The sequence below is a fragment of the Calonectris borealis genome, chromosome 10 (assembly GCF_964195595.1).
Source record: "Calonectris borealis chromosome 10, bCalBor7.hap1.2, whole genome shotgun sequence".
NCBI lineage: Eukaryota > Metazoa > Chordata > Aves > Procellariiformes > Procellariidae > Calonectris > Calonectris borealis.
In genome coordinates this window covers 19,539,387-19,554,837 of record NC_134321.1, presented here as the reverse complement: position 1 = coordinate 19,554,837, position 15,451 = coordinate 19,539,387, and the positions used below count along the sequence as shown (strand labels likewise).

At 37.2% G+C, this 15,451-nt stretch overlaps 1 protein-coding gene across 1 annotated transcript in view; it reads right to left on the bottom strand.

Moving 5' to 3' along the window:
- DOCK3 (dedicator of cytokinesis 3) overlaps nucleotides 1-15,451 on the bottom strand; it is a 148,526-nt gene that overhangs the window by 116,503 nt on the left and 16,572 nt on the right. The window contains exons 3-4 of the mRNA XM_075159267.1: nucleotides 13,118-13,159; nucleotides 11,707-11,861 (exon numbers count right to left, since the gene is read on the bottom strand). Of these exons, the coding sequence (XP_075015368.1) occupies nucleotides 11,707-11,861; nucleotides 13,118-13,159 (197 nt within the window). The remainder of the gene's footprint in view (nucleotides 1-11,706; nucleotides 11,862-13,117; nucleotides 13,160-15,451) is intronic.

Below are 15,451 nucleotides of genomic sequence, written 5' to 3'. Positions count from 1 at the left end.
TCCTCCTTGATACTACTGCTATGGATTATCTATTCCACAAAAGTCAGAAAAATACTTTCCTTGAAATACTAAGAACACAATAAACTAAAGTATAGGAGGAACTGATGGAGAATTAGCTATCCCAATGGATCAGATTGCTGGAAAAAAGGTGAAAATTAGAAAGATGGATTTTTTTCATGACTAAGCAGAAGAAAAACCTCATTACTTGGTAAACCTAATCCCTAGGACAATTCTCTGAATATTAAAGAAATAATTCTGAACAATACAAAGTTATTTTTTCCCAGCAGACAAATCATTATACTGACAGTGAATGAGATAACTTTTCTATTTTAAAATAGCTCTGAGAAGGCTGCCATTAAAAAAACCATAAAAAATGGAAAGTTTAGCATGTAATTGCACAATAAAAGTAAAATATAATTTTCTGCTTCCTAACATAGCAACTGGCAATAGTGGAACATGATAATATTTTAAGCAATTAACGGGATAAATACACACACATTGTCACAGCACTCCCAGAGCTATTACCTAAAGAGAGAAGCAATGCAGAAAAAGGGATCTTAGGGCAGTTCCATACTCTGGGAGAGAATGCAGTCAGACTTTTTTGCCACAACTTTTAACATGGATCTTTCCACATTAACCAACTTCATTTTTTCCTCAGCTATTCAACTTCAACCATATTCATTTACCCAGTGATCCTGTCTTCCTTTCTTCTGACCTTATTAATGCCTATCTTCCTGTTTATTCTTCACCCGTCCGTGTCTCTCCAAGCCCTTTGCCATTCTCAGCTGCCAAGCCGCCCTCTACCCGAGCAGCATCCGATTTGTAGAATCCACACAGTTTCTGCAACTCCGGTTTGGAGCATGTAGAGTTGCTCTGTACAGGTGTTCTCCCGTTAAGCATGCTGATCCTGCGTATCACAGCTTTGAAAGCACCTGAACCCAGATAGAACTTGTGGGAAATTTGCTATCGCTTTTTCAGAAGTTTGCTTAGTGTTTAAAATGAAAGTTCCAGACGATGATAATTGTCTACATTAGGAAGTGTTACAAGAAAATTATTCAAGAAGAAATGTGTAAACGCAATGTAATTTTAGCTACAGTGTTCTTGCTAACATATTTGAGCAGCTGATATATATTCCTATTGACAGATTAAAAGTCAAGAAAATATGACTAAATGATGATGAGAACGATGGCGCTGTCATCAATAAATACGCAAAGAGATGAAGGATTCCTGTCATATTTGTGACTATAGAAAAAGTGAAAAACAATTCCCCTACAAATTCATCATTTCTAAATCCAGTGTTTCAAAGTGGTGAATTTTATTCTATTCTAGCTGAACACTGTCACAAACATTTTCTTTCTACAGTCCCCTCCCCCCAAAGGCAGTATCGTGACCTTATCAATTCAATAACACCTATGAGAAGTAATGGAAGTTTAGAGATACTAAAATAGGACAAGACTGTACAAGTGAGTAGTAGCTTGAGAAAACTCTTCCTTTTCTAACACACGCACACTGGTCAAACCAAAACCAGTTTGATCATGCAGTGGAAGTTAACCTGTTTATGAGGCCAAGGAGACAATACATTTAAAATAATGATCATGTTGTTCTCTAATATTTTTTACACCTATCATATCTTAAACTTTTATATATTTGTCTCCTAATTTTTTAGAGACTAATAATTTGGTTGGAAAGTATCTCAAGATCATGAGATGAGGTACAAATGGGAAATCATGATCTACATTACTTCTGCAGTTACCACCCATGCAGAACTGTAGAGCAGTATTAACAACAAAAAATTGCCACTTAAAATTTTTTGACTCAGCCTTGAAAAAAGGGGCAGTTATGTTAGATGACTTTAGAATAGCTAAATCCAACTATCATGATATAGATTAACAGCATTTTTTTAGTCCATAATTATGTTTCCAAATCATATTTCTCTCCTGAGAGCTGCTTTGTCAATGGTGCTAAATTCTTAAGACAGAAGATGTGAGACAGACTGTACTACTCACATTTTCCCCAACATCCACCCACAAATTCAGAACATTTCCACAAAAACCATCTTTCCATATCGCCTATTAGCAATAGCATTAAAGAGCAAGGTTGTGTTTTCTCTCATTTTGCCTATTTCTTTTGCATTTTAACACAGAAATAGATGTTTCAAAATTACCAAATTCCTAGCACTGCATTGAGAATGGCAGCTGGGTAGAAGATACGCTACATTTCTAGTACTTTAAAACCACTGTGGGTCTCCGTTTTCTCACATTTCTGCACGTGTTTTACCTAGCCATCTGCTGAGAAAGAATGAATTACAATTTTATCCTTCAGTGACAAGGAAAAGAATGTGAAAAGGCATCTCAACAAAACACAACGAGATGCTTTATAGAGGGCTAGATGTTAACCTTGTTAATACCTCCACATACTCTGAGGTAAGAAGCAAAGAAGCAAGAGAAAAGAATGAGGCAATGAAGTTGCTTCGTGAACTTCAGAAGATTTTTTTTTTTTTTAAAGGAACAAGGACTTTCTCTGTAATGCACCTAGCCAATAAATGTTGATTTGCATTAGAAAAGCTACAAGCAGTTACAAATTAACCATTGAAGGATAAAGTCTTGCTTCAGAGCAGACACATGCTTCTCCTCCCTGTATCTTAATGTCCTAGGCAAAGAGGAACAGCGTGAAATTTGGAATTCTAAGGTAGAATCTTTGAGGGGGAAAAATATTCCTTTTCTTTTCCTAATTGCAATCTCTAGTCAAGATCAGCTCCATCATGATGCTGCTAGGAAACTACCAGCTGATATAATACAGTAGAAAAGACTTCTGTCAAACAAATTAATTTTAAGAGCAGATGGGATCATTATAATAATTCAATCTTGTCTAATATATAACACAGACCACACACCATTTATGTTAATATATACCTTTGGGTTTACTTGTCTGTTTTAAGGAGGGAGAGGGAGGGGCCAAGGCAGACGTTTGGCTTATAAAAATATGTATTTTGTTATTCCTTTTTTTTATTCCATACCTTCTGATTGTTTTTTGTATGAGCATTTGCTGTCTCTTTCCTTACATTAGAGTGCAAATGATCTACGCTTATGATGCACATCAGGACATCAACTTCTAGTGCAAAAGAATGACATATACTCTGGTAGTATACAATACAAAATTTTTGACAGGCATCTTACATTACAGCAAACATCTCTTGGTAGCAAATCATACCCTGCCCCCGTATCTGAAAGTCTGAGCACACTACCTCCAGTCATGTCTACATTTATCACTAACATAATAAGAAAAAATATCATAACAACATGGTATGTGCTCATTCTGTAAGGTTACAGTTATACAGCGTAATGTCGTTTAGATAAAACCCAAAGGCACAATTCAGTATAGAGTAAAAAACCAACGGTGTGAAAAGCTAATCAGTCCAAGTTAATAACTACCCAAATTATTACTACACTGTTACTGTGCCTTTCCTACATTCCCCCATTCCCCGCTCATTGCAGTGCTTCACACTCCCACTAACTGGCTCTCATGAATGATTTTAATTCCATTACTCTTTTTTTTCTTTCTCTTCCCCCTTAAAAAATGAGTATTTTGTTTTCCAAATCAAATTATTTTAAATGATAATCAGAGGAAGAAATTCTACTAATTCCATCTGGATGTTTCTCTTATACTGACAACAAAGAGAAAGAATAAAGATCTGAAGAAAAAAAATTAAATTTAACGTAACAGTAAATTATTGAAGGATGGATGCCTGCAAAAGGAAATGAAAGGAATGGTTTGAGAGAAGCAAAAAGAAAATGTTGAAAGGTGAAAAGCTTAAATAACTATTTGATTAGGTCCTGGAGAAACAGAATTTAAAAAAAAAAAAAAAGGAAGTATGAAAAAACTCAGTGGGTAGAATATTGTGCTCTGTACTAGTGCACTCAGAGAGGCATTATGGAAATGAAACCCCTCCAGAAAAAGTGTGGGAATTTGCATACATGAGAACTAGCCGTAGCTTTCAAGTCAATAACTATGCGGCATCTTTCCTCTCATTTCACCGTACTGTAAGATAACTGGATCATCAGTATATAGATTTATATATGCCTTTTAAACCTGATCATCATCTATGATGGCCAGAAATTTCCCATGCATTAAGAGTCTTAAGAGTCCAGCTGGGAAGTACTTAAGCAGAAGGAATATGTGGTTCTGCATTTGCAGGTGCATTTATTTCTCTGCTTCTCCATAAGAAGTTAACTCTTTCCCCCACCTCTAACTGACAGCATTCATAAATTCCCTCAAAGCTGCCTAGACGCTACAAAACTGTCAAACAAAATCATATTGAAACACGCAGAAGACAAGATCTACATGATGCATCTACGTGTACCCTCACATGAGGAATAGACAGTACTCCTTTACCAGCACTGAACAACCACCTTTTTTTTTTCCAGTTTTATATCCTTTCATCCTGGATTTTTCTTATCCTTCTGTTATTTGGGCAGGCCCCATATAAGATATGTCAATTACATGATTTAAAAAAAAATGATCTTTTACTTGATAAGCATCATTCCAATTGCATTTCAGTAGAAGATACACCCATCTTGTTTTGCCTTCTCTGTAGCATTGAAAAAAATCCAAGGCATAGTTAGCACCTAGAAAATAATTAAACAGATGTCGTGGTTTAACCCCAGCCAGCAACTAAACCCCACGCAGCCACTCGCTCATCCCCCTGCTCCGGTGGGATGGGGGAGAGAATCGGAAGGGCACAAGTAGGAAAACTCGCGGGTTGAGATAAAAACAGCGTAATAATTGAAATAAAACAAAATAGAATAGTAATAGTAATGATAACAACAACAATAACAGAATATACAAAGCGGGCGATGCACAATGCAACTGCTCACGACCCACCGACCGATGCCCAGCCCGTCCCGAGCCGTGAGAGCTCCCCCTTCCCGGACCACCCTTCCTAGTTTATATACTGAGCATGATGTCACATGGTATGGAATACCCCATCGGCCAGCTGGGTCAGTCACCCCGGCTATGCTCCACACTCCCCCTTCCCCGCCCCCCAGCTTCCCCTGCACTTGGCAGGGCATGGGAGGCCCAAAAATCCCCGGTGCCAGCACCACCCAGCAACAACCAAAGCATCAATGGGCCATCAACGCTCCTCTCATGCCAAACCCAAAACATAACACCCCCCCCAGCTACTGGGAAGAAAGTTAACTCTGTCCCAGCCAAAACCAGGACAACGGATCAGTGAAAGTGGTGCCTTTTGTAATGTTATTTGATCCTTCTTATTTAATGGAGAATTACACATATTAGAACAAACTCAGTTTTGGAGATTCCAGTTCAGCCATAGACATCTGAATCCAAACTCTTAATCTTCAGAAGAATTCTTGTATACCAAGTCAAATAACAATAGAGGCTTTGAAGATCTCTTGATGATTATTTCAGGATTCAGAGCATCCTAAGGATTCTCAACATGAAAAAAACATGCAGGAAAAATTGACAAAACTAAACTTGCCTTTTTATGTGATAAAATAGGGAGTTGGATAGAAAGTAAATTCCTTGGTAACCTTCTGAGTGTAGACTTTCTCACCACTACCATACTGCACGTGCCATAAAACTTTCCTCTACCAGTGGAAGACATTTCTTTTCCTCCCAATTCCTCTGTCTGCATAACTTCTCTGGATGAACGCTCTATTCCCACTGCATACCCTACTGACAAAGTGCTGAGGAACCACACAGCCCCTAAAAATGCTACAGTACTCTAAGTTTTAAATATCTGCCACACTTTCGGGTGAGACAAGTTTGGATTCTGATCACTAACAATCATTTTTACGTAGATAGAATTTATGGATAAAAAAAAAAGAAGCTTACTTAAAAACATCTTCAGTACTGAGAAAAGTTACGATAATACGGATCCACAGAATGCACCATGAAGATCACACTAAGTATTCCCCATGGCTTTGTCAGCATCTCAGTTGGCCTCCACCTTTCTTTGGGTAAATTGGAACCTTCATTTCTGATAGGAATATCTTTGGGTAGGGTAGTTGCTGCCTCTTCTTTCCTCTTCTCTGATATGTCCCCAAGGGAAAACCACAGAATAAAAAGTAACATCTTTTTTTCTATTGCATCCCATCTTTTTTTTTTTTTTTTTGCTAACTTTTAGCTTATGTAAGCTTTCTCACATGTTTCCTGGGGCACTACAAGATAATGTGGGGAAGAGTGTATTGCTGTACTTCCCACCCTTCACGGTTCCTCGAATAACATTTCCAGAGAACATTTTCATTAATTTTAAACTTTTCTAGCTTTAGGTTGCATGTCTATAATATAGGTTTTTTAGACACAGTGTACATTTAATATGTCTCAGACTATAATTGAATCAATCTCTTAAGAAGATGCGTTGGAAGCATCATACAGAGAAACACTACAATAGCACAGAGTAGAAGAGAAAGCAGTTCTTAAACTGAATAACATCTACCTATCCATACATACATCTGTAATTTGTTCTATGTGATCACTTCTGGGTAACCTTGTTATACATGAATTGAAGGGAAAAAAAAGCAATATTCTGAAAAATTGCTAAGGAATTCCTCTGTTTCTTTGTTTCCAAAACCAAAATAAAGATAATACCATGAAGATGTTGCAAATATAGTTACATAGATTTTTGAATTAGACAGAATGGAATAATAAATGTTAATAATAAATAGAGCGCCCTATAAGCAGGAAGGAGAAAATACAATGCGCAGTATGGTGCTCACTGAAGAGTATGTGATCTTGTAAGTGAAGAGCTGATTATAAGGCAGATGGCACAAGAGCAGCAAATTAGGAGCAACTAAATTTTTGAGTATTGCACAATGCAAACCAAAGAATGGACTTTCAATGTCTTTCTTCGTGCACATACTACAAAAAAAACATCCTCAATGACACAAAATCTTAAGAGTTTCATTACCATGTCATTGCAAATGTACTTAGCCGCCAATCTCCATTGTAAATTTACATCTAACAATATGTACAGCCACCCGTTGCTACTACTACAATTGTTTAAGCTGACAATATTCATTACTTAGAACAGCCACTGTTCTTAGTTATCTTTTCCTCATGCCACATCACATACTGCCCTGCTGAGCATTTGGGCCATGTTTTCCTTTGTCTTTCATTTGCTGCCAATGTACCTACAGAAGCCGCGTGTGCACGTGTGCGTGTATCTTTCTCTCCCTCTCTACATTCAACTCCAGCTGAGCTTTCGCTTTTCTAATTCTGTCTCTGCATGCCCAGGCAATTCCTTATTTCTCCCAGGTAGCTAATCTGATGCATCTGCTTGACTGTCTGCATGTCAGGATGGACCATCCTCGTACTCCACAAAATGCAATACCGAGATAAACTGACAGCACGGAAAGACACTATGCAGAAAGAAAGAAAGAAAGAAAGAAAAAAACCCAGGTAGTGCTGCATTCTGACTGAATAGACCAGCTGAAAGATCGTAAGGCCATCTCATAACGCTATGTATTAAAGAGAGGAGATCATCAGCAACTGTATGCCTTCTACAGACACCATAGAGAAAACCTGGTCTCACAACAAAAGGTCTTGAGTATATTCTGTATGAGAAATGCACACATGGACTTCTTCTGTCAAAGCTATCAACACTATCGTGGATACTTACCACATCTTCCAAAATCTCCAGTCATGAGGAGGTCTTTATTATAACGGGCATGGTACAGACACAGTAAGGAGGCAGATGGAGGAGTTACAAGCAGAAATATGCATGACATTATTTTTCATGCATAATTACTGACTAGGCCCCAGTTTTTCAAATTCAATCCTATCAGAATTTCTTTTTTGTTCTATTCACTCTCCATCATTAAGGATATTTCTAGACAACAAGAAACTTTTAAACCTCAATGGAATAAAATAGGGCAACTGATAAAACAGTGCTGGAAACATTTATTCTGGTTTAAGATGCAGGCAGAATAAAAAACCGTTACATGTTTAAACATAAACTTTATAAAGAAAAAAAAAAATCACACTGAAATTTATTTATCCTTTTTCATACTTAGTAGATTCTTCAAGCTTATTTTCAGAAAAAATTGGTGTCATGCTTTTGATTGTATAATTTTTAAAGTTATGCATAATTTATGCATTTATTAGTAAAAAAGAGCTATTGTAAAGGTAGCTAACCTCACTACTTTACTGAATTTAGTTTATTTCTGCCCATCAAAATAATGCTGCAAATATGTTTTTAAAAATAATAATAATAATAAAATCTTATTCATTGCATCCTTCCAGCACAGATAACACTCTGGATCAGTTTGCCCATCAGTTTTCCAGCCCCCTTACAGTAGTTTCATCTGGTCTGTATCTCTCCGTTTTACCATATCAAGTTTAATGCTTCTCTTCTGTTGAGGCATGAGGTGCATTCCCACATAACAGAACAAAATTAGTTGGCTCTGATGTGATTTGGGCTTAACAAATCTATGTTGACTTTTACTTACTGTCTTGTCAGCTTCTAAGTGCTTATAAACAGTAAAAAGTTCCAGAACTTTTTGCATTTGTCATTTGATTGCAGTTGACCTTCTTAGAGAGATTGATGCAAAACAGCTATTAAATACTCCAGCTATCTTGGTAACATCTGCTGATAGCTTAACGTCCTTTTTAATCTGTTCAGTTATTTCTTGATTTTGTAAAAAAATTTTTTGCTGCTAAAGCATTATAGAGGTTTTTTTTTTTGTCCTTGATGTCTTTTGCTAATTGCATTTTTTCTACAAGTTTCTGTCTCTTCCCATCCCTGTTTGTGCAATTTCATTAGTTTCTCCCTTTTTATATTTCCTTCCAGACTCTATTTCACCCAAGAATACATGATACAGACTTCCTGTTGTTGACATATATTTAATCTTTCCTTCATACTGAAACAATTTGCTTTTGTGCTTTTCAATAGTATTGTTAAGGCACTGACAACTCTCAAATTTCTTTCCTCCATATCAGTTTACCTATCTTTTTTTTATGTTCATTGACACCTGTCTTATTGAAGTTCACCATCTTTACATTTTCTTTCTTTCCTTTTCTATTTACTACCAACTCCATTTCATGATCATTCATCCCAAGGTACTTCTCACAATGGGGCTGTACTTCCCCGTTGGCCGTAATCAACACCAGATCAGTTTTCTCATTGTTTTCTGCTAACTTCCACATGGCAAATAAACTGAGGTATTAAAGTTTAGCAACAAAGATTTTGTTGCTAGACTAATGTCTTTTGTATGTAAAAACATGGGATAATTTTTGCAACAAAAAAATCCCAAATACTTTAAAACATACAAATAGACTTTCATCCCTTTTGATCTGAGCCATTACCTAATACTCAGATTGATAGGTTGTTTCTGTTGTGGGCTGAAACAAGTTATTGAGGCAGACATTCATTGATCCAGTTCTATTTACTTACAACTATTTCTTTTTATAATTCTGTTAGAGTAAAAATAAAGTCACTTTTTCCTTTTTTTTTACCTCTAGGTCTTACCCCTCTGATAGCAGCATTGTTATTCTTACTATCCGTATCTCCCTACTGTCATCTTTTGTCTGCTTCTCATTTTTAGACAGCACAAACTATTAAACATGGTACAGTACCATATTTGTATTCAGAACCTGGGTATACATCTCAAATTGTATTTCAGCTGCTGCTCCAACCTTGATTGCTAAATCCATTATTGGTACATGCTATTATTTCAGCTCTTGAACAACACTGGAACTTTCACCGATTCTTCACTCAATCTAACTGGGAAATAACTACTGCAACCAACAGGTTCAATGAGCTTTGTAATCCACTGTATGTCCAAAGCACTAACACCGCAAGTCAGTCAACCTCAGTGGGAACTGTCTGGATAAGACATTTACCAACCTCAAAACCATTTCAGAAAAGTCAGTTTGTCCTTTCCATTTATTCTGCAGCGTGCATTGTTTTTTTACCTTAATGTACTATTTCCTGAGGCATACAGAAGAGGAAAGAAACTTAAATCTTTTAAAGTAAATATAAAAACATCATTCTAAATGTGTTTGTCTGTTTTCTGTTTTTAAGTTTCCTCTCTAAAACAGAGCTCAGCCTCATTGCACACTTCTTCCCCACCACTCTCTGGGATGTAAGAAAATGTGAAAATTATGCTGTTTTCATTGCAGCTGATCACTGATGCGTAATACGAAGAGCTAAGTAATAACAACTGTTTGCACATCAAAGCCTTATTATATATATTTAAATATGCCTGAACCACTCTTTGTACTTTTTCTCATTATAACTATTATTTTCCTTTTTTTATCACTGGCAAAACCCCTTCTTAAGGCTTTCCCACTCAACGTTTACACACTATGCAAACTGCAGCCCAAGACAATTCATCTCCTTTTGAAAGCAGTTCTGGGGCCTTCCACAGTCATGGCAGCAGCTCATCCCTTCCTCTTCCCTGCAGCTTTCCTCATCTAAGTAATTTGATACTTTACTGCTTTGTGGTATGAACTAATTAATTGTGAGTAATTTTGTTTTGTTTTGATTTGCCAATTGCACCTTCTCCTCTTAACAGCTATTTTCTGTTAATTCTTTCAGAGGAATTACAGGCATGTCCTCCTAACTACACCAAAACAAGCATTTCTCTCTTAGTGGGGTGAAATAAACATGATGGAGTATTAGATGAGGCATTCCTGCCACATTCTGCAAATGATCTTTTAGTTGCCTAACTGAATGGTGGCGGACACATATTTATAAGATGCAATCAAGTCATTAGAGCTTTCTAATATAGACCACTTTTTTAGTGGGATGTATTCTGAAGAGCTACAAAACTGTTCTTGCTCTACTCTGAACTTTCTTGGATGAACATTATTCACATAATAATGTTCTTCAAAAGAGAGGAAAGAATATTTTGGGGCTCCTTCCTCCATTTGGAACAAATCTAAATCTAATTTGCTGAAAACTAGGACAGTTTTGACCATAGTAGCAAACGTGGTCTGTGCCAACTGTTAGGACATGCCTTAATCAAAACTCAAAAAAACCCCCACAAACATGCTATACTTTACATCAGACCAAGCTACACTTAATTTCTGAGACACAATGCATATGCTGCAATACTCTTCTACACATTCTGATGTTTTCAAAACACATGCTTGTAAAGGAAAAACACAGCACATTTCATATTTGCTAACATTAGTACCAATTACCTCAACGTATTGAGCAGCACAGTTGTCCAGCCTAGACATGGGGATGAATACGAATACTTCAGTTTATATTGATAGCAACGGAGTGATGAAAACAAGCTATATTGTAACGTGACTGTAAGGCAAGGAGTGGATGAGAGTTCAAGAGCCTCAGTTCAGCACCCAAACATGCAGCAGTCCTCTTTTCAAAACAGTCATAGTGTGTCCCTGCCGTTATTAGTACTTCTTGAACAAGAGCCCTAAGAAGGCAGCTACTAAACACGAAGACCTTCAGTAATGTGTGGAGGCCGCGTCAGAAACCTAAACAAAATTCAACTATTCTGTGCCTTTAATGCTTTGCTTATATGTAAGCACTACATTTCATATACAATGATTAGTATTACTGATATTCTCATGTACACATTGCAGGCTGTCAATTTACGATTTATCAGCTTTCTCCTTTCAGTTGTGTCACAAGAACAGCTCACATGTTTTTCTCCAATGTATTTGCTTTGTCCATAGTTTTTTCCTAGGAAGCTTTTTAGTTATTTGATACAGTCCTACCTGATCTGCTTGCCTTCTCGAACATCGTACAAAGAAAAAAAGACATCTGTGTCTTCTCCAATTGTATTGTAGGTGAAGCTCTTTAGACTGAGGAAGAAGTGATGAGGCACTGGCATACGGCAAGCTTCGCCATGACGCTGACGAATTGTATCCACCTGATTAAAAACAATGAAAATGATTTTTAGTTCTTCACGAATAGAAGACACGTGACCAACCTGATAATTTTAACTGAGATTCTGCTCTCTTTTCTCCATCAAGTAAAAGCTTAATCTCAAATATATTCTACCTTAGAGATACATGCCAGATTAAGTTTTCTTCCTCCATTGTCTAAACTTTTAATTTGAAGAGTTTGAGAAACCACGATAACCAAGTAAATATGAGATAAATGATTTATGCATTTCAAATCTATTTTCATCAAGTAAACCAAGTCACTCCTATTTCTCAAACATCGTCTTGATTCTGGTACTGAAAATGAACTATAATAAGATGGTGCTAGGGGGTTCTTGATGATTTCCATTTAAAGCAGATGGACTTCAAATAATTTTTAATAATAACATTTGTTACGTTATTTCTTTTCAGCAACTGCAATTACTTTATGGAGGTCATTTAGAACCAGGCTTTACAGGTTAATATGCCCTGCAGGTGTAACAAAAAGAAATCTTAACAACAGTTGATAACATAAGCAACCAATAAAGTCAAATAGCAGAAAGGTTTACATTTTGACTCAATATATCAAGACCTATTTACAACAGTAAAACTGGGGTGGAGAAAGAAAAGAAGTATAATTAGAAATAAAATTATTCTTTAATTTTTATGTCCATTGTATGCTGATTTTAATAAACAAGTTGCATGAATATCCTAAGGTCACTAGGCTAGTCTCCTCTGAATGCGTAGACAGGTACATACTAACAAAGAAAATCTTAACATTTTCAGACTTTCAACCCAGATTTGTACTAGCTTAAATAATAGAGCTTAAAATGAATTTTGGTCTGGATTTTAAATTAAATCCAAGTAAATCTACATCCTTTAAAGACAGGTACCTGTGGAAGCACAGTTCTCTCGGAAAGATTAGACGCAGATTCCATGACCAGGAAAGGATTACATTACTACGTAAAGTATATGTGAAACAGAAGGCTACTAAGCCACGTGCTAGCAGGTGGAAAGAAGACTCACATGGGCAGACTGAGGCTTTTGATACCGCTACAGAAGCTGATCTTTTAAGAACAACAGTTACAGCTAAGGAAAAGAAGCCTAAATGGAAGTTGAAGAAGGACCTTGATAAGTTAATTACTGCGGATCTTCTGAAGAAGTGTTCTATGGGTAGGGACTTACCCAATAATCTCCATCATACCTTTACATACATTACCAAACACTTAAAGACAACAAAATTTAATATATAGATGATGTTTACCTGCGATGTGCTCTGCTGGACACTGTGTCTACTTGACAAATGCTGCGGAGATACAAAATAGTAAAATTGAAACCTTTTTGAAAGTAAGGAATTTTTACATTATATCTGTGTAGCATTAGAACAGCAATTTTAAAATATGACTCTTCAAGATTATTACTAACTTTTCACGGTCTTTTTTCACAGCATATCATCACTCAAAAGACCACTAGCTTTCCTAAAGGCTTTTCTCAATTAAGCCATTTCTTAGGCTAACCATTTGAATTTACAGGTGGTATTTACCTTAGCTTTTAATGTAGATGGCTGTCACAAGCTAGACAGAATTTCCAACACTAAAAGCATTTCTTTTTGAAAAGTCCATCACCTTATACTGTATAATCTATGTGTTCTTTTGCTAAATGGGGGGATATCTCACCACTAATCCCCATCTACCTGTATGTTGTCTATGAAAAGGCGCATTTGTTAAAAAACACAGACATCTAGAAAGAAGGATGGATTTTAGACTTTGTTTAAACTTTTTGCTTTGATCAGAAAATGAAATCCTGATAAATGGTTAAAGGCTCTTCTACAGTTTCAGCTGGCCAACACCTGTAAAGAAGCATCAGTATAAAGAGCTACATCTCCGAAAAGGAGGAGGATGATCCTGTATTTAAAGACCTTTATGCTAGAAGGAGATGTTATAATCAGAAAATGGACTGCAAGTCTCACTGAACAGATTTAATCTCCAAAGGGAGATTTAAATACTAATCTAAATTGAAAAGGCTTCAGAGAGCTTTAAAAACCATATCATTAATGATTCTGCCATGCCTGTTCTACACACATTCATCTTAACATTAGCATTTTAAACTGAAATATTAACATTAACACTACCACATGTTAATAAATATTTTCTTCATTTGCCCCCATCTCTATCCTTTTATTACATACCCAACATCTTATTCTGACCAAACATACACACGCTGTAGCAGGACCAGCATGATCTGCCGATAACCTCATAGCTTCAAAAGAGGTAAAATACAAAATGTATTCAGTAATACTTTTTCCAAACTATGCCACTGTCTTTCACACAGAACAAAAGTAAGACTTTTTACCACAAAAGGAGAGATCTTCATAATGAGACTAAATCAAGAAGATAAGAAGTTAAATGGCATATTTTGACATCTGTTTACATTCACAGTTATAAAAACGTCCTCTTTCGCAGTCAGCAGAAGAAATAATGATCTCCAGCTCCACTGTTTGTCTAACTACTGCATTGTCTTCTGAATGTTAAAACCCTCTAAGTTTAGGTGGCTGAGCTGCCTATTTAATCTTCTTGTCACTTGCAACCACTCAGAATCAGCTGGCATAGAAAAGACCAGTTATTTAAGCTGCTCAAGGTATCCTGGCTTCTTTTGACTAAAATTCATCTCTAAAGCCAAGTAAGAAAGTGGGAAACAAACTCAAGCAACAGCAACATGAGAAGTGGTCCAAAGAACTACAGTTTCCTCAGCAAACACAGCTGCTTACAGAGTGCACGTTTAGGTAAACCTGTAACAATAACTGGCCAAACATCAGGCTTTAGATTTTTCACGATCAAAAGACTAGACTTCACCAACTCTCTGCTTTTATGCTTCAGGACCACGCTATTACCATACAGACAACCACTGACTGAGTTAATGTTATGTATCCTTGCCTATGGCTAGGCAAAGCGCCTAAAGTGTACGTGCTTTTGGAAGTCTTGGAAGCCATTTTTGGGTACATGAACGAAAGGGTGACTGAAAATAGCCAACATGGATTTACCAAGGGTAAATCATACTTCATCAACCTAATTGCCCTCTAGGGCAATGACCAGATCTGTGGATGATGCCCACTACACCGTGTCTCTAAGCACCTCATCTACACGTCTTTTAAATACTTCCAGGGATGGTGACTCAACCACGTCCCTGGGCAGCCTGTTCCAAGGCCTGACCACTCCTTCAGTAAAGAAATTTTTCCTAATGTCCAATCTAAACCTCCCTTGGCGCAACTTGAGGCCATTTCCTCTCGTCCTATCGCTCGTTACTTGGGAGAAGAGACCAACCCCCACCTCACTACAACCTCCTTTCAGGTCGTTGTAGAGCACGATGAGGTCTCCCCTCAGCCTCCTCTTCTCCAGGCTAAACAACCCCAGTTCCCTCAGCCGCTCCCCATCAGACTTGTGCTCCAGGCCCTTCACCAGCTTCGTTGCCCTCCTCTGGACACGCTCCAGCACCTCCATGTCCTTCTTGTAGTGAGGGGCCCAGAACTGAACACAGGATTCAAGGTGCGGCCTCACCAGTGCCCAGTACAGGGGCACGATCACCTCCCTGCTCCTGCTGG